A 19,400-nucleotide genomic window follows, 5' to 3' on the forward strand; every position below is an offset into this window, starting at 1 on the left:
AAGCTTACTAACCGCTGCATTACCCTAGAGCAGCTATGTGACTAGTTGTGCAATTTCACTAAGGTTACTTTTTCATCTTTCGTTTGGACCTGATGTGTGTGTGTGTACACTGCCCAGGTCATCCTTCAACTCCAGATTCTGCAATCCTTTCATTTGGATCTGATGTGTCTCTGTGTGTGTGTGTGTGTGTGTGTGTGTGTGTGTGTGTCTGTGTGTACCCTGCCTGGTCAGCCTTCAACTCTAGATTCCGCAATCCTTGTTTGGACCTGATGTATCTGTGTGTGCATGCGCGCGCGCGCGTGTGTGTGTGTGTGTGTGTGTGTGTGTGTGTGTGTATACACCACCCAGGTCAGCCTCCAACTCCAGACTGCAATCCTTTTATTGGAGAATCCCAATTAGCTGGAACTATGTGCAGGTGGCACAGACCCACTGATAATGAATCTTCAAAAGAGACACAGAAGGCAAGAACAGAGTGGCGAAAAGGCTGCAAAACGGCAAACTGATTCCATTTCCACAGTCAGAACTCTTGATTTAAATGATAAAGATCACAATTAATATTAAACACAAAATAAACTCTTTCGGCCTCCAATGAAGAATGAGAAGTTATCAAAACATTTCTATGATTAAGAGTCTTCAGACCTCAGTAATCACATTAGTCTATGAAGTCATACCCACTAAAACATCAAATGCCAGCTGCTATTGCAAAATACTGGCTACACACCATAAAACTCCTTTGTGCAACATCAGAAAAGGACGGTTACAACTTTCTGAGTTGCCAAACCTTGTAAATTTAAAAAAAAAAAAGACATTGTAAAAGAGGATAAGAGGATTTATATGAACTTGTAGCTACCTACTTTCAAAAACTGAAATTTCTTTATGTGGGGTACAGTACGTGCTTCTAGAAAGGAAACCAGAACTGGGGAAGAGAAGTATTACCTGGGCAGGAAATTCAGACAAAGGGTCCCTATTCCTGGTGAAAGCCAGCAGCCAGCTGCCAGGGCTTCTTAGCCTCTTCTGGTACTCACTTAGGTGAGTGTGCAATTCACAGCGCACCAAGCTCCACCACAGCCAGCAGGGGATGCTGTAGGGAATGGGGACACAGGGGACACAGAAGGGGGCAAGTTTAAGGGAAGGAAGAGGAGAGGAGTGAAATATTCAGCTGTGATGTGCTCACAAAAACACAGTTATATCTCATACCAGATTACTCTACAGCCAGACACTGCTTCCATTTGAATACACATGAACCCCTTAGGAGTTCCTTATCCTCTGGACCACTGCCATTACTCTACTATGTATATCCTTTATTTATTTATTTTCTATTTTATTTATTTATTTACTTACTTATTTATTGAGACAGGGTTTCTCTGTGTAACAGTCCCAGCTGTCCTGGAACTCGATTTGTAGACCAGGCTGGCCTCAAACAAAATCACAGAGATCCACCTGCCTCTGCCTCCCAAGTGCTAGGATTAATAGCATGCACCACCACACCGAGTCTACATCCATTTTTAATCCATTTTTATTTATTTGTTTGTTTGGTTGGTTGGTTGGTTGGTTTTGGTTTTTGAGACAAGGTTTCTCTGTGTCCTGGAACTGTCTCTGTAGACCAGGCTGGTCTCTAGTGTATGTAATAAAAAAGAGATAGCTATGTAACATAAAGGTTATACAAAGGCTGAACTTAACATTAAATAAATAAATTCAGACATTCAAAAAAGCAAGCAACCTACAAATACAAATTACCACATCAGTTTAACTGCCCAAATCAAAGAAAACTGTAGTTTTCATTTCAGAGAATACTGAAGCATAACGTTACCTGTGAAAAATAATCCTGTCTAGCGTGGCGGCTCACATCCGTACTGCCAGTACTCAGGAGGCAAAGGCAGGTGAACTGCTGTTTGTGCTCAAGACCTGTCTGGACTACAAAGTGAGTTCCAGGCCAGCCTAAGGCATGGTACTGGACCCTGCCTCTAAAGTGAAAAAGAAAGAAGAAAGGAAGGGAGAGGGAAGAGCAGGAAAAGAAGACAAGTAACTTACAAACCAGAGAAGATCATTCCTAAAGGGATGTAGAAAACCTAGTTTCCAAAACAAGCCAATTGGATGGCCTCACCAATTCATCCTGTAATATCATCTCTTCATAAACCAAAAGATAACCACACAAAAACACTTCCACTGTTCTTGCCAGACTTGAATGGCTGCACGGTCTAACACATGTTATACATTTTTTTTAAAAGCATGGAGGTGTCTCCATCCCATACGAACACTGATTCAAATCACCAATCTCTGATAGCCTGCTTCCCTGTCGTAGCCACACACTGTTGGGCTCCAGCCTTGATAGGTTTGATTGTTCCAGGGTAGGGGTGTGTGGATTAGAAATGTTAGGCAAGAAACAGAGATATGAAAGAAACACAGAGACACAGGATAGAACTGGGAGGGCTATCCAATGAATGCTGACTCCTGAATACACCCGCACTGATTTTCCATATGCTTATATATCCTAATCCAAAAGGAGGAAGAAGGCAAACGACAGCTTTATCATGACACAAAGGACAAGCAGAACAATTACTTGCTTCAATACTTGAGTCATTAAATCACTATTTCCAGAGTTAAGAATTTTGTTGATTTAGGCAAGACATGCAGTGACACCTTAGACCAAGTCTCCTATAGGTGCTTTAAACCTCCCGTCTTAAACATGAAGGAGAAGCAATAGGCTTGAATTCTCTGACTTTTGGTCAGCGTGGAATAGATCCACCTCTACGGGACATCTTAATATCCAAGTTACCAAGTAACCACACTGTAGGTGAGGATCTCTGGTTTGTAGCCACTGCTGAGGCCAGACCTCTTGCCAACAACTCTGAAAGAGCAAGAGTAGGCTTAAGTCCTCTGATCTTCAATCAAGGTGGAGCCCCACACTCTCCCGGCAGCATCTCCAGTTTAGTTAAAGAGAATTCCATCTGTCAGTGGAATCCTTTACTGCTCTTCTGTCTTAGGCAGTATCTTATCTGTCAGACAATGCTGGCTCTGCTTCCAAAGTACAGCCAGAAACTGACTCTCAGCAACTCCAAGGCATCTGTCTACCTGGCTAATATTTTTTTAAACTGAATAGTTAACCTTCTTCATTAGCTTTTTGTGTCTTCTCTTGTCCTGTTTCTCACATGATTGCCAAGGTGACCCTTGGCTGCAAACCTGCCACTGGTTTCCAACCTCACTTCAGCGTGAAAGCTAGTCATTACCAGTTCCCACTCTGATACTGGATATAAGGAAACTTTGCCCCAGTAATTATGAACTAAAACCTGAAACTAGCTGAAGAAGGCTCGATGAAGAGCATTGGCTGCTCTTCCAGAGGACCGGGGTATGAGGACCTATAATTTCTACCTAGTCAACACTGGCCTCTAACCCACAACGTAGCAAAGAATGATCTTGAACTTCCAGAGTTTCCTTCTCCACATCACACGTCTACGATTACAGGCACGTGCCACCACGCCTCCCCATTTCAAACGGAGTCTAGACAGAACTCCGGGCTCTGTGCCCAATAGCCCAGCATTTTACATCCAGAGTTGGAGAGGAGATCCTACATCTTTAGTATCTGTCCTTCGACATGATCTGGACTTGGTTGTTGTTGACTGGGGATCAAACCCTGGGCTTTGAGCAGGCCAAACAAGTGCCTCGTCAATGAGGCACGTGATCCGCAGCCTTGGCCTCTAGTTCACCTCAACACATTTCAAAAGGACGTGTGAGTGACCGCCTGGGCAGCTGTCTGCATTTGCCCCCGCCACCTCTTCCAGGAGTCCTGTCAAATACATCCCAGCTGAGCACTGCTGACCAGCATACCCAAGACCAACTAGAAACCCCTCCCTCTCTTCCAGCCCTTCCATTACTTCTTACAACAGCACTTAACACACTGTTACATGTTTCACTAATTACTGTTTATTAAAATGTCAACCCCATGAGTGAGGGGATTCTTATCTACCTTTCTTATTGCTATAGTCTCAGTGCTAGAGAGCAGTATTTCATATAAAGCAGGCACTCAGGAATTTATTTGTTAAAAAAATTAGTATGACTATTATCAACATACATATCACTAGGGATTACATTAAAATTATTTATTAAGTAATTAAAAACAAATGCATAAAAAAACAAAATTACTTTTAAGTAACCTCAAAACTTATAAAAGTAAATTCATTTGTCCAAAAAGTAACTCAGTTTTCTCTCAGTTGCCTTCTCTAAGTCAGCCAACTTCCACAAATTTCATACTGCAGCACAGTTTAGAAACAGGCTAAAAACCCTACTTACACTTCCTTGACCAGAATATAATCCATTAAAATCATCCTTGCATCCATAATGCTCAATATGTGGTAAATGTAAGTGCTCAGGACCTGGGACACATACGGTCCCACGGGTTAGGAAGCTTTATCACAAAAGGGAGGCCTATGGGCCAGAGGTCAAGACCCACGTCTGAATTCTCAGCACGTGGGAACTGTAGGCAGAAAAGCCAAGAGGCCCAAGCCAGGGCTGATAAGGTGGCTCAGTGAGTAGAGATGTTTGCCACCTAACCTGATGACCAAAGTAACACTCCTGGGACCCATTCTCACTGGTTTCTGCTAACTTTACAAACGCACACATGGCATGCATGTAGCTCACACACACAATAAACAAAAATGTTCAGAGTTCCAGGCAAGGCTGTGCTATCTAGCAAGACCTTGCCTCAGAATTTAAAAAAAAAAAAAAAAAAAGCAACAACAAAAAAAGCTTATGAGCCAGGCGGTGGTGGCACACGCCTTTAATCCCAGCACTCGGGAGGCAGAGGCAGGCGGATCTCTGTGAGTTCGAGGCCAGCCTGGTCTACAAGAGCTAGTTCCAGGACAGGAACCAAAAGCTACGGAGAAACCCTGTCTCGGAAAAAAAAAAAAAAAGCCTATGAAAACTTAGTCTTTGAATAGTGAGATAATTAACTGAGAAAGTAATTTCAGCTGGGCACTGGTGGCACACACCTTTAATCCCAGCACTCAGGAGGCACAGACAGACGGAGTTCTGTGAGTTCGAGGCTAGCCTGGTCTACAAAGAGAGTTCCAGGACAGTCAAAGCTGTTACACAGAGAAACTCTGTCTTGAAAACAAAAAACGACAAAGAGAAATAAACTTTGTTTACATATTTATATGAGAATACACACATGTGGAGGTCAGAGGGTGATACCTGATGTCTTCCTCAATCATTCTCCACCTTACCTTTTTTATTTTATCTTTTGAAAAAGAGGGTCTCCCTGGACCTAGAGCTCACCAATTCAGCTAGATTCACTGACCAGCAAGCCCTAGGAGCCACCTGTCTCGACCTTCCCAGCCCTGGGATTACAAAACTTGTTGCCCCTTCCAGTTTGTATGTGGGTGCTGGGAAACAAACTCAGATCCTCGCGGCTGTGCAGCAGGCACTTCACTCACAAGCCATGTTCCAGGCATGCAGTCACCCCATAAACCGTACTTTCCCCCTAGTTTACAAAACATCCACACTGAGACACAGAAGGCTCTCCTTCTATCCTCGAAGCTGACCTGGACCCAGGACCTTTGCAAACCTGGTTCTGCAAACACAGAGATACTAGGTTCTGAAGAACCTCAGCATCCTTTCAATACATCACTGTACAACCTAAGTTACCCCAAGTCCATTTATGGAAGCTGTATTTCCACTTTAGATGCTGTTCCTGGACCTAGACTCTACAAGCAAGACTTTCTTACTAACTACATCCTCTATTAGCTAGAATTTCTTATTAGCAGTCATCCAGCCCCAGGTAGGAAGTTCAATTTCCTTAACATAGCAAATGAGGCCCGTGAAAATCTAATTTAGTTAAGCCTATTACTGACATCAAAATGAGTAGCAATCTTGACTCCAAATAATTCTCTCCATAACCAGATCTTTGCTGTCAGTGGTGGTTTGAATGAAAATGGCCCCTACAGATTCATATATTTGAATGCTTGATCCTCAGTTGGTGGAACTACTTGGGAAGGATTAAGGAGTGCGGTCAGTCTTATTGGAGGAGGTGAGTCACTGAGGGTGGGCTTTATAAATAACAAAAGTTCTTGTTATTTATTCTCAGCTAGTTTTCTCTCTGCCTCCTACTTATGGGTTAGGATACAGGCGCTCAGTCAGATCTCCAGTGCTGTGTCTGAGTGCCTGCTGCCATGCTCCCCACCGTGATGTTTGTGAACACATCCTATGCAAATGTGAGCCCCCAACTCAATGATTTCTTGTATAAGTTGCCTTGGTCATAAAGTCTCCTCACAGAAACAGAAAGGCAACTAAGAACTGTTCAACACTTTGCCATAGCTAGAACTGGGCCAGAAAGATTTTCCCTCCCAAGAATTTAAAACTTGGCAGGAAAGATCAGAGAGTAAGCGTCCTAAGAAACTGGTCAGTCCTCCAAAGTTGCAGTTTTCAGCCAGGAGCAGTTGTAGCCCTCAAGAACCTTTGGAAATTCCTAGAAACATTAAACACCCACACCCACACTGCATGGAAGTGTCTGGTCTCAGACCTGAAGCTGACAGACCTTGATCTAAGATAAAAGACAGGGGCATCTCTCAGGGATAATCAAGGAGCCTCACTGACTTCCGCCTGTCTCAGAGTTTGTGGTCAGATCTTCCGATGAATCTGGTGACCCACCCCTGAAGCCTCAACTAAATTTCCCTTTTTACAAAAATAGCCACATTTCTGTTATTTGCAGACAAAATAACCTTAGCTAGCTAAGTGATCTAGCTCGATCATTTGATACACAGCTACATGTTCTAAACCAGTTTCTCTGCTTTTCAGCTGCTGACATTGGCCCCGATGAGTTTTTAATTTTAGAGGCCTATGCTGGGCGTGATAGTGTCTAGTTTCTCTACCGACCAGGTGCCAACAGAACCACCTTCCAAATCATAATAATCAAAACCACTGTCAAATGTCCCCCGAGGAACAGAGTGCCAGTGATGGATAATCACTGCTTCAAACAAGATAAAGGCTCCACCCAGACGAGGTGCAGTCTACCGGGAGAACCATCTCCAGACAAACCCATGCAGAATACACTGTCCTGGGGCTAAGGGCACAAGGGGAGCATTTCTACCTGAAGTTTTCTTATCACTTTTCTTGTCCCAGCTTAATTAATTAAATTTGAATCTTTTGTCCCTACTTGTGGACCTATACACCTGGACACAGACAGACACAGAGCAACAAATCAAAAGGTCTAAGGTGAAACGGAAGGCAGTTCCTGTTCTATCTTCCTTTCCTGTGTGTGTTTGGGCTTTTTAAAGAACTTCCTAGTTCCTTACTGGGGGAAAAAGTAAAAAAGATTCCCCTGTAACTACCTTCAACACATACCCTGTTCTAGTCTAAAATAGCTGGGTAATTTCTTCTTGAAAGGCTTTTCCTGTTTCATTTCTCTTAAAAACAGAACTTTTAACCTCTTCCTCTCTCTCATCACACTCCCCATAGTTCAGATCAGTCAAGTACATAAACTTTTCATTAACGCAAGAGGCACTCAGAAAACAAATATTAGGCAAGAAACAGAGAAGTGGACTTAAAAGTCCATTCCATATTTACTTGAGAGTATGTGTCAGCCTCTTATTTATAAAACAACTCCTCGTGCACACTTTCCCAACAAGCCAGCTTCAAAAGCACTGCCCAGTCTCCACCACTGCTAGTTTCAGTCTTAAAATCTGAAGGTTCATTCAGAGTGAGCATTCTAGCTTTCTAGACCACAAGTTCTCAACCAGTGGGTCGCAACCCCTTTGGGGGTCAAATGACCCTTTTCACAGGGGTGGCAAATCAGATATCCTGCATATCAGCATAGTTACACTACGCTTCATAACAGCAGTAAAGAAGTAGCAATGAAAATAACTTTATGGTTGGAGGTCACCACATGAGGAACTGTACTAAAGAGTCACAGCATTAGGAAGGTTGAGAACCACTGGTCTACATAAGACTTCTTCCTTCCTGCAAGCGTCCCTACAAAAGAGCCTATAAGCACTTATACATTTTCCTAATTCTTCCTTTCTATGACAGGACAGGTACCAACCTCGCTACCCCAATGTATTTCAGTATTTCAGGCTGGCCTCAAACTCAGTCTATGCTAAGGATGACCTTGAGTTCTGAGGATGCCCTTGAATTGATAACCTCCACCTTCTGAGGGCTGAGGTTATAGGAATTTGTCAACACAGTCAGTTTATAAAAACACTGGGGATTGAACCCAATGCTTCTTGCATGATACGCAGGCACTCTGCCAGCTTGGTAAACTGATTACCATCTCCAGAACCCACATGGTGGTAGGTGAGAACCAACTTCTTCAAGTTGTCTCAGACTCCTGTACATTGGCTGGATCCGGCACACATGTGCACACGTGGACACACACGGCAAGTGAGTGTAAAATAACAATCTTACAAAAATAAACTGCAAATGATTTCTCCATCAAAGACGAAAGAAAACACCAGTGTTCTGGAAACTTCCTGATTTGAAAAGAAATGCTCATTACTATTTACCACACAGGCGGAAGAAATCACGAAGATTCTACGTAATCCTAAGTACTTAACTCTAAGTATGTGGGTGCTATCTATGGGATAAAGTAAGCCATTACACTTCTGCTCTTCCTCTTAAGAGTTCTTCCCAAATGGACCCATACAAGAGAATTAAAGGATAAAATGCCCTAAGGCACTTATCGATTGAATTAAATTTTCCTCTAGGCACACAGTGGTATAATACCATCATCCTTGGGAAAGAAATAGGCAGTTGAATCATTGTCCATGGATCTGAATTTTCTTACAGAACTAGGGCTAAGAAAGGGGACAGTGTATCTCATATGAATCCGACTTACCTAAGTAATAGACAGTATTTTAAAGAAATAAAACTTTCTTCCAAAATAAGACGGTTCAGTATTGCACTGTCTATGCAATTTAAAAAAAAAAAAATTCCAACAAGGCGTGGGAGCACAAACCTCAGGAAGTACTCAGGAAGTTAAGGCTGGATGACGCTCAGCTTGAGGTTAGCTGGGGATTTGTCATGAGTTATGGGACAGCCTGAGCTACATAACCTGTTTCAAACACACACACACACACACACACACACACACACACACTTTCCAATTAGTGACATTAAGAACCAAATACACGTTCACAAACTTTGCTATAGTTCGATACTTTATGCATATATATACTATATGTATTAAATTTTATCCAGTCTAATGTCAGGGAAACATCTGCTGAATCATAGTATGGTTTTTGTTCGTGTTCTCAATTTATCACCTGCAATATAAATAAATCGGGTGAATGAAGGCTTCTGTTTAGTATAAAAGTCTATCATTATATCTGAGTACCCTCCTTTAATCAGTTAAAAGTATTCATTAACTGAGAAATAACAGAGGGCAGGAAGAGATCATAACCAGGAGCCTTGAATTCCCTGTCACCAACTTGGAACAGGAGCCTACATTTAGCCTGTGTCTTGAGACAAATATGGAGAAGCCCAAGAGCTGTAACAAACTGCCAGTTTACTGAGTCATGTTCCTGACTAAAACTGTGTTATGAAATGGAAAGAATGACAGGGCTTAGGTTCAAACACCAGAGACGTTCAACTCCCTGAATTAAAGGGGTCTCTCGGAAGCAAAACCAGAAAACTCTTCAGAACGCTGCGGGAACTGAAACGACTCCGTCAAGAACTTGCCAAAGCTGAGAACTCTGCTTATTTACCTAAAACAAATCCCAACTGTGCAAACAAGCACACCCTCCCGTGCAGCCAAGCGGGAACGCCAGGTAGGAGCTGGGGACGGGGACACCGAGAACAATCGCAAGGTTAACGTTTCCCTGGGAAGGCAGCCTCAGTCCCAAGAGTCCACAAACACACACAGAGACACACACACCCCAGCGGTCCTCGGTTAACGGAACCGCTCGCCTCCGAGCCCCGGGAGCTCCCGAGCCGGACCCGGGGCCAGACCACCCCGGCACTCAGCACCTGGGGGACGCCAGGGACGTCACTCGGGGAGACCCTGGCCCGCTGAACCCCGCCACCCGCCACCCTCCGCGTGCCTCCTGAGGCCGGTCGGGGGCGCCACCAGCGACGGGAGAGAGAGCCAGGACCTGTGGCCCAGCCCCGGAGGCCAGCGGAGGGAGGGGACCCGGCTCGCCCGCTCGCTGACCTGGAGAGGTGCTTCAGGATCTGCTTCTTGATGATCCCAGCCATGGTGCCTGCGGGGCTCGAGTGGTCCTCACAGCCTCCTCCTCCCTTCACGGCGGTCTCCTAGCGGTCCCGTCTCACCGGGACGGAGGAGAGGCGCCCGAGCGCTCACTCTCGGGAGAGACTCGAGGCCCTGGCCGAGGCCACCGCCGCCGCAGCCGCCGCCGAGAGCCCGGAGCATGACGCTCAGGCCGCCGCGGCCGCCGCCAGCGCCATCTTGGCTGCAGCATCACCTAAGAGACCGGGGGCGGGGAGAGGAGCCTGGGGGCGGAGCGAGCTGGAAGTGGGCGGGGCCTGTGGAGGCCGCGGGGAAGGGGGGCTGTCCAGCCGCTTGTCCTTCGGACTCTGCCAGCATCCTCTGCTGCCCTGCTTCAGCAGCATCCATAGACTCCTATTCTACTGGCGCTTTCATCATTTCTTCACCTCCCCCTTACCGTGCCTTTGCCTCCGTCACTGACTTTCTCGTTCACGTCTTACTTCATTTCCTCCGAACTCAACTTTTCCGCTCTTGACGTTGCCTTTTGGACCATCTCGGCTTATTACCTCCGTTTCTTTTGCTAAGATCTTTCCCTTAGCCAGCAGCTGTAATTTAATGTTTTCCCTTAGTCTCACCCCGAAGGAAGTAAAATTGACAGCACGTCCTATTTAATAGGATGTATCTAAAGACCTGGAAATTAGAAGGTCTGGGGCCAGCGAGGTGGCTCAGCCAGTTATAGATAGCTCTTGTCATGCAAACCTGATGACCTGAGCTTCATGCCCAGACCACCAGCAAGGAGAGAATTGATTTCCAAAAATTGTACTCCGGCCTCCACTTGTGCGTGTCTAAACACACACACACACACACACACACACACACACACACACACACACTGATAAAAGGAATGACCAAATTGCACTCCTGGTTCCAATACTTTTCTAACTGTTGTGAACCTGGAAAGACTGTTTTCCCTTTTAGCTTCACTTGGTGTTTTGTGTGTCTATGTATTTGACTTTGGGCACACAGGTGGAGGTCAGGGAACAGGCAGGGTTCCTCACCCTCTATCTCTTTCTTAACAGCTACTTGCAGACTCCAGGTTAACTGGCTCTCCTAGGATTCTCTTGTTGGTCTCTTGTTGCTTCTCCCATCTACCCTAAAGAGAGCTGAGAATACAAACACCTGGCTTTATGTGGCTTCTGCAGGTTCAAGTTCAAGTCGTCAGGCTTATATGACAAGGGTATTGTCTGCTAAGCCAGTTCCCCCAGCCAGTTAGCATCACTTTTAATCATCTTTAAAATACAGAGTCTCCTCCCGTAGATGCTTGAGCAGGAGCCTAAGTAGGCACTTGGTGTGTCTGGGCCGTTCTGCTGGTCATCTGTTACAGAAGCAGGTTTTGGGGGAAAGATACAAATCATGAGAATGTTTCATATCGAGTTGGCAGATAGACAATGCAGCCATTCGAGGTGGGGGGACAAAAGCCCTAGTATAGTTAGCAGCGCACGAAGCATGCCTGGTTAGCAAGCAAGAACTTGCCACGAATACTGCGTATGGATGAAAGCAATCTGAGATATTTGAAAGTAATCAAGCTGAGTATGGTGAGCCAAAGGTCATCTCAGCACTTTGGAGACAGAGGCAGGAGGATTGCTGTAAGTTTGAGGTCATCATGATCTACATAGCAACACCCTCTCAAAAAAAAATCGGGTTTTTAAAAATTAACTACAAAGCAAAAATTGAACTGCTTGAATATATGATCCTTAACAGCTCATTATAAAAATGCCTGTTGTGGGACTCATCCCTCCTTGAGGCCTAGCATGACAGCCAATGACAGTCATGTGTCCTACTTTAGGGCCTTACTAGAACAGGTCACTAGAGCTGGCCACGTCTGTGTTCCTGGTCAGGTGACTCATCCACCGTCTCCACCCAGAACGCTGCATTTCTCAGTCCCTGTGCTTCAGTCAGATAATGTCACTTGTCCCCAGGCCCACAGTGTCTTATCTTCAAAGTAATTTGTAGGTGGAAATCAGCATTATGTATGAAAGAATAAATGTTAAAAACAACATTTGATTAAGGTTTACAGGTAACAAAAGCTGGGCTTTTTTTTCCTCTTTTTTTTTTTTTTTTTTGGACTGGCTGAACCTTTTGCGTTGTCCAGATTATGAACGATTAGAACCAAGAGGAAACTAACAAGTGTAGAACAACAAAGCAGAATACAAGGAAGTTAAAATATTCCTAAGGCCCAGGTCACTCTCTGAGCACAGAACAGACTGGATGGACTAGTGTAATTCAAACTGCCAACACCCACAGGCCTTTTTCTCTGCTCTGGGCTTCGTACAGAGTCATAATCTCTCTGATTATGATATGATGATATTATAGCAGTGCTCTGCCCACATTAAGTTTTAGTTTATGCGCATTCAGAGTGCACTCATGTGTACATGACAAAGTTAGGAAAGAGATGGGTGAAATTAATCTTTGGCCTCTTCAACATTTTGGGGGGCCACTTTGAGTTTTAAAACATACCTAGATACACTATTTATCATCTGGTTAATTGAGAGAGATGCCTGTTTTATGTGGACATATAACTCAAATGTCAAATATAAGTCTGCTGGAGTGTGAAAACTTAAAAGTTTAAGATGCACGATGGTACATGCCTGTGACTGTGACTAGTCAAAAGACAAGCCCAAGGCCAGAACTGAGCAACCTGGTGAGATCTGGGCTCAACAGAACAGAACAAAGCCCGCAAAGGGTTGGGCGTGTACCATACTAGCTATGGTACATAGCATGTACCAGAATGCTATCTTCCATACATAGTTCATTACTATTCATTTTTAATCAGCATTTTAAAAAGTTTTAGGCAGATACAGGTATTCGCTATACCTTCAGCTAACTCACTTATGGCTATAGATCTGAAAGGCTTGTTTTCACAATCACCTAGAGAAAATGAAAATAAACTAGGGAATTACAAAACTACAGCTGAGATATAAAAACATTAAAGGAATATAGGGTCATTGCCTCAATTCATCTACACGGCGAGGCTTTTGTATCTGAATAAATGAGTATGCAAAAGTCATTTGAAATTTTCTCTATCAAAAAAAAAGGAAATTGTTGAAATAGGAAAACTGTTACATTCTGTGTCTCCATGTCACCCAGCCACAACTCAGTGTTTCTCAGAGGCAAAAGTGATGACAGAGTTATGTCTAAAAAAGGAAAAGAAATTGCACTACCTCCTGAGGGTGTACCAGGAAGGTATTTGCGTTGGGGGCACAGTTTATGCATAACCAAAGAACCTGACCTGTTTTGAAGGACGAGGATGTGGGATTACGATGGTTCCACTAGCCTGTAGTAGTAATAGCTAATCAGGAGGGTGAACAAGAGGACCATATGAGACTGGGAGTTTGAGGACAATGAGAGAGGGAGGATGGAGAGAGAGAGAGAGAGAGAGAGAGAGAGAGAGAGAATGGAAAAGATAGCATGTGGGTTGGCTTTCACATCTAATCATATACTATAAAACAAAGCCTTTAAAAATATCTGGGGCTTTCTGATGGTGACAGCCTCCTCTAAGAATACACCTCTTCGAAGGGACGCCTCCATCGCTCCAGAAAAGAGAGAGGAAACAAGAAGTAGCTTTTCCTGCAGAGCTCCAGCTCCCAGCTCATGGCTGGGAGATGTCCAGGCTGCTGGGACATCACCACAGCCCTTAGCCGGATGCAAGGACGTTTTCTATTTCGGCTCCTTGGTTCTTCTTTGCCTACCTCTAGCAGGAAGAACAAGGCCGACAGAAGGCTGGTCCTTCTGGAGGAAGCAGGATTTAGAAAGCACCCCGAGATAAGTGGAAAACCACCCCAACAAACATGTTTTGGATATTAAAAACAAAACAAAACAAATTAGAGTTGCTTGAACTAAAAGGTAAAAAATGTTCTTGAGGCTGATGTCCTGGTGTGGATGGAGGGTCAGGTGACCAAGACCCAGAGCTCTAGGCTAGCTCAAGTGTTGCCTCAGACACTTTTGTTGTGTAACCGTTGGCAAGATTTTATGTTTTTAATGCTTTTCCAGGCTGGTATCTCACCCCTTAGGAGATAATAGTATCTGACTTCCGTAGTTTGTGACGGCTAAATGAGATAGCACAGAGTTTAACAACGCACACTGGTGCTACTTTTTGTTATCATTGTGAGACAGAAGCAAAACCTTGTGAGAACAGATTCGCGAAAACAGGAGGGCTTACAGTAGAGGTTGCTAGGAATCAAAGGAACCCACAAGTCTCGCTCAGCATCAGTGGTCCTCCCAACACCTTTCAACCTCCCCTGCCCTAAATCTCTCCAGCTCAAGGGCTGGACTTCTGTTCCCCTCCCCCAGCTGCTGATCCCTATATAGCCTCAGCGACTTTGGGCTCAGATTTTGTCTCTTGGTTCTCCCTGTCCCTGTCTCCTCTCCTGACTGTGCTCAGTCTGAACCCTCTGGCTATTTTCTTCCTCCTCACCACAACACAGCTCTCCCCTCAACCATACCTACAACAGTCATGTCCTCATTCCTCATTTTTTTTCACCCAGAGATATTATTTCAAAAGATGAACAAGCCACTTCAATTTGCTTGAAAAAAAATTATAACTGTCTTTGAAATCAAAGACTTGGGTTTGAAAGACAGCTTGTCGGCATTTTATACCATGGGAAAGGAAAGACACTGCTCCTTTCTGAGCCCAGCGGTGGCCTAAGCCTTCACCATGGGGTAGAGATCACTCATGCTAATAGAACCACTCAGAAAAGGGCCCAAGACGACAGGATGGGAGCTATTGGTAACTCACTAGTCAGAAGAGAGTGATTTAAGCAGATGGGACCCACGCGTGTCAAAACACCGGCGTGTGAGAGTCAGAGCTGTTTAAGTGGTTGGTGTTCTAATGTGGTGGTTAGAACAACAGAAGACTTCATTTCCAAACAAGTCTTATAGAACCCAGGCTGTCAGTGAGACTCACAGTTTCGTTGTGGAAAAGAAACGCTAACAGTTTCCCACTGGCTCTTCTCTGATAGAGACGATGCACAGTACCTCAAACTAGAATAAACCCAGTAGAGCTTTAAAATTAGCAGGTTTGGTAATTGGCATTCAATTTGCAAACTATAAATTTTTTTTTGCCTTTTTGAAACAGGGTTTCTCTGTAGCTTCGGAGTCTGTCTTGTAAAGCAGGCCGGCTCAAACTCACAGAGATCCGCCTGCCTCTGCCTCCCGAGTGCTGGGATTAAAGGTGTGCGCCACCACGGCCCAACTGCAAACCATAAATTTTAAATTCAGTGGCAACCCTCTCACCGAGAATACATAAGGCTCTGGGTTGATCCATAGAACCAGAAAAGAAAAGGGGAAAAAAAGTGTAATTTTTTTAAAGGTTGGAGCCATGATTGTCCTAAAGAACTCATAATGAGCATTGTCCTAATTTTTCTCTCTGCTGTTACGATTAAACACTGACCACAAACAGCCTGTGGGAGCGAAGGGTTTATCCGGGTGAGAGGTCACAATCCATCATTGATGGAAGCCTGGGCTGGAGCTCCACAGAGAAACCTGGAGGCAAGATCTGAAGCAGAGATCACGGAAGAGGAACACTGCTTACCAACTTGCTTCCTCCTGCTTGCTCAACTACTTTTACAACGCAGGCCTACCTGCTCAGGAATGGCACAATCCACAATGGGCGGTGCCCCCCCCCCCCCACACACATACACACACCTCAGTCAGCAAATGCCCCACAGACAGGCTCATCAACTGGTCTCACAGAAGCACTTCCTCAATGGAGGCTCCCTCTGCTCAGGTGACTCCAACTTAACCAGCACCAAGATGAAAATTTTGTTACGTCATATTAATATAAGAACTTTGGTCTTCTATGCATTCATTATAGGCTTACATGATGCTTATGCTTAAACACTCTTTTAAAAGGTTGGGTTTACATTCCTTTAATCCCAGCAGTCAGGAGGCAAAGACAGGCAGATCTGTGAGTTCGAGGCCAGCCTCATCTATAAAGCAAGTTCCAGGGCTGCCAGGACTGTTACATAGAGTAACCATGTCTTGAAAAAAATCAGAAAAAAGGAAAGGAAAGAGAGAGAGAGAGAGAGAGAGAGAGAGAGAAGAGAGAGGAGAGAGAGAGAGAGAGAGAGAGAGAGAGAGGGGAGAGAGAAAGAGAGAGAGAGAGGAGAGAGAAAGAGAGAGAGAGAGGAGAGAGAAAGAGAGAGAGAGAGAGAGAGAGAGAGAGAGAGAGAGAGAGAGAAGACTACATTTTAAAAGGGCTGGAAAGATGGTTCAGTGCTGAAGAGTACTAACTGCTCCTCCAGAGGACCTGGGTTCAATCCCTAATCCCTGCAAGGCAGTTCATAACTGTAATTCCAGTTCCAGGGGCTCTGATACCACCACACAGACATAAGTGCAAATAAAACTCTAATGCATATTAAAAATAGTTTAAAATGTAAAAAAAAATAAACAAAAAAGAAAAGTTGGGTTTGCACTCTTTAAACCATTTGTTCTAAGGGGTGGGAAGGGAGTGAAAAGCGTGAAAGCGAAGAGCGTTCTTATTGAACAATTTGTGCTGAAGCTGGTCAGGCTGGCTCCTAAGACTCCACTGTCTACATCTTCTCAAATGGGACGCCTGTTCCATAACTTCAGCACGGTTTGAAATCAGCTGTGATAATGGTAGTCTAGTCACACAATAAAAATTACGACACACTACAAACCAAGACTTAGGCCCATCCTTAGAGATCTAGTTGTTAGGTGTTTACTATCCTGCTCCTATCACTGGATGGATTGTAAATTATGATCGAGGAGATGGCTCAGCAGATAAGGCATTTACAGACGCATGTGCATGGACACTACATAAATGTAATGACAATTATCTTGAGACAAGCTTTCTCTGTCTAGCCTTGACTGTCTTAGAACTCACAATGTAAACCAGGCCGGCCTTGAACTCACAGAGATCTGCCTCCCCCTATCACCCAAAGGGGTCAAGACCCATGGGTTGAGAACCACTGTCCTTAAAGGATTCTTTCAGTAGCTGTATCAGTGTGGGCTCTCATTTCAGATGGATGCATTTTAACAAGACAGAGTCTTCAGTGGGCAGGGGCTTGCCCTTGAAGTACCTTTCACAGTGCAAAGCTTCCTGGAAAAATGCACATTTTACAAATCTTTCAAATTCACCCCCCTGTCTCTTACACACACACACACACACACACACACACACAAAGTGAGAGACATAAGCAGTGATCATTCACAACCTGAATGTTAACCCATCTGGAAAATATTTCTGCAAACCAATTAGCACATTACTCCTGTATTCTGACTCACATCAGTTCCGAGAACATGGGTAGAATATAGCTAGGTTATTTGTCAGAAGAGAACACGAATAACTTTAGCTCCATCCCCTCCCAGTGCCCTTGTTTCCTCCAAATCCTCAAGATCTGGGGCACCACTGCCTGCATTTCTCGTGATATTTTGGTCTTCAGAAATTCTCCAAGAATGGCCCATCATGTTCTACTTATAGTATGTGAGGACTTTTTGACTCCAAAGTTTCAAAACTATGCACATTCCTCTTGCAAATCCGTTCCAAAGGCCTAGAATTACACGGCTAGGTTATCGCAGGAACAGTCCCACTTCTTGGTGTCACTATTCTGTATTACTTACCTTTATCATTGCTGTATACAATATGTGACAAACTTCAGTTAAGGAAGACAGTGTTCATATTTGGCTCACAGTTGGAGTGTACAGTCATGGCAGGGAAGTTATGGTGGCCGGCGATGGCGGCAAATGCGGTATCCATCCACATGGTATCCACAGTCAGGAACCACTTCAGCCTGGAGGTTAGGATGGGTCTTCACATCACAATGAACCAAACTAGAATAACTCCTCACATATACGCCCAGAAATTTGTCTCCAAGGTAACTCTATATCCTGTCAAGTTGGCAGTCGATACAGATCGACACAGGAGGCTGATCGGATCTGTGAGTTATAAAAAGTGCTTGCTAATCACTATGCTTTCTTTCAGAAAAGAGAACAGAGGCTGCAAGGGCCTTGAGGTGGCGGTGGCGTTATTCCAAGTGAGAGATAAGGAAGTGTTGGCAGAGATGAAGCAAGATCAGTCAAACACTACAGAGATTTACTCTGTAAAGATGAGTTGATAGTAATTGCGGTTTCTCATTTGGAGCACCGGGTGGAATTTGGAGGAACACCAATAGCTGAAATGGGTAAACGGAGTGGAACAGCTAATTATGGAAAGATACTCAGTGTTCAATTTTATAGAAACAAGATAGAAAATTCAGGTTTAAAAAGCATCTGTACTCGATGATAACCAAAACCAAGAGCAAGAAGAATCTTGCTCAAGAATCACGTAAATAGTGAGGAAAGCCAGACAGAAGATTCAGCGAGAAAGGATGGAAGCACAGTAGAGACAGGGTTGAAAGAGCGTGGTTTAAAAATGAGAAATAGAAATGATGGCTATTGGATGACAGAAGGTTTAAAGATAATGTGTCACTTGACTGGAGGAAATGAGCTGATCCCTTTTTTGTTTGTGAGAGTTTCTCTTTTGTTGGTTTTGAGACTAGAACTCTATCTACATATAGTGCCATCTGGGCTATGTAGCCCAGGTTAGACTGGAAGAGGTGATCCTCCTGCCTCAACCTGAGATCTTCTCACTTCAGTGTTGAGTTGGATAAAAGAAAATGATGAAGTTGAACAAAATTAACTTGATACATTCAATAATGTTTTTCCTTTTCTTTCTTTCTTTTTTTTTTTTGGTGATCAAAACCCAAGGCCTTTGCAAACATTCTACTGCTGAGCTTCATTTCCACACCCTAATTAAGCTTTGTTTATTTATTTATTTATTTTGGATTGTTGGTTTTCAAGAGAGTACCTCCTTTTTTTGTGCAGCCTTGATTGTACTGGCACTCGCTCTGTAGACTCGGGGATCCAACTGCTTCTGCCTCCGAGTGCTAGGATTAAAGGCATTTGCCACCATGCTGGGCTCCAAGATCTTAACATCAGGACACAGGAGTCCTCCGTTTTACAGAAGCACGCAGGAAGGACATCTAATTCCAGGAATTAGAACGGAGAGGGAGCATGTCAGATGCCAGGAAATCCTTTGTAGATAGGATACTTTAAGTCCTGGAGAGCAAGTAGGGCTGGGGATTCGTTGGGGAGTGCGAATGTGAGTTTTTTTTTTTTTAAAAGAAAGAAAGAAAGAAAGAAAAAAAGAAAGAAGGAAAAAAACATAAAAACTAAACAGCGAATAATT

The 19,400-nt window shown here is 44.1% G+C and overlaps 1 protein-coding gene across 2 annotated transcripts in view; it reads right to left on the bottom strand.

Annotated features, from left to right (window-relative positions):
- Uhrf1bp1l (UHRF1 binding protein 1 like) overlaps window positions 1–10,475 on the bottom strand; it is a 69,104-nt gene extending 58,629 nt beyond the window's left edge. Inside the window, exons 1-2 of one of the 2 annotated variants that reach the window (XM_041665093.1) lie at window positions 10,139–10,474; window positions 937–1,081 (exon numbers count right to left, since the gene is read on the bottom strand). Coding sequence is in view for 1 of the 2 variants with exons in the window: in XM_041665084.1 (XP_041521018.1) it covers window positions 10,139–10,182 (44 nt within the window). In the remaining variant the exon portion in view is untranslated. Of the gene's footprint in view, window positions 1–936; window positions 1,082–10,138 lie in introns of both variants that reach the window. The other variant, XM_041665084.1, reaches the window with a different exon arrangement.
- Window positions 10,476–19,400: the final 8,925 nt, after the last annotated feature.

This window comes from Microtus oregoni, unplaced genomic scaffold (genome assembly GCF_018167655.1).
Source record: "Microtus oregoni isolate MIOR12 unplaced genomic scaffold, Mior012 000001F_ref0000356, whole genome shotgun sequence".
Classification (NCBI taxonomy): domain Eukaryota; kingdom Metazoa; phylum Chordata; class Mammalia; order Rodentia; family Cricetidae; genus Microtus; species Microtus oregoni.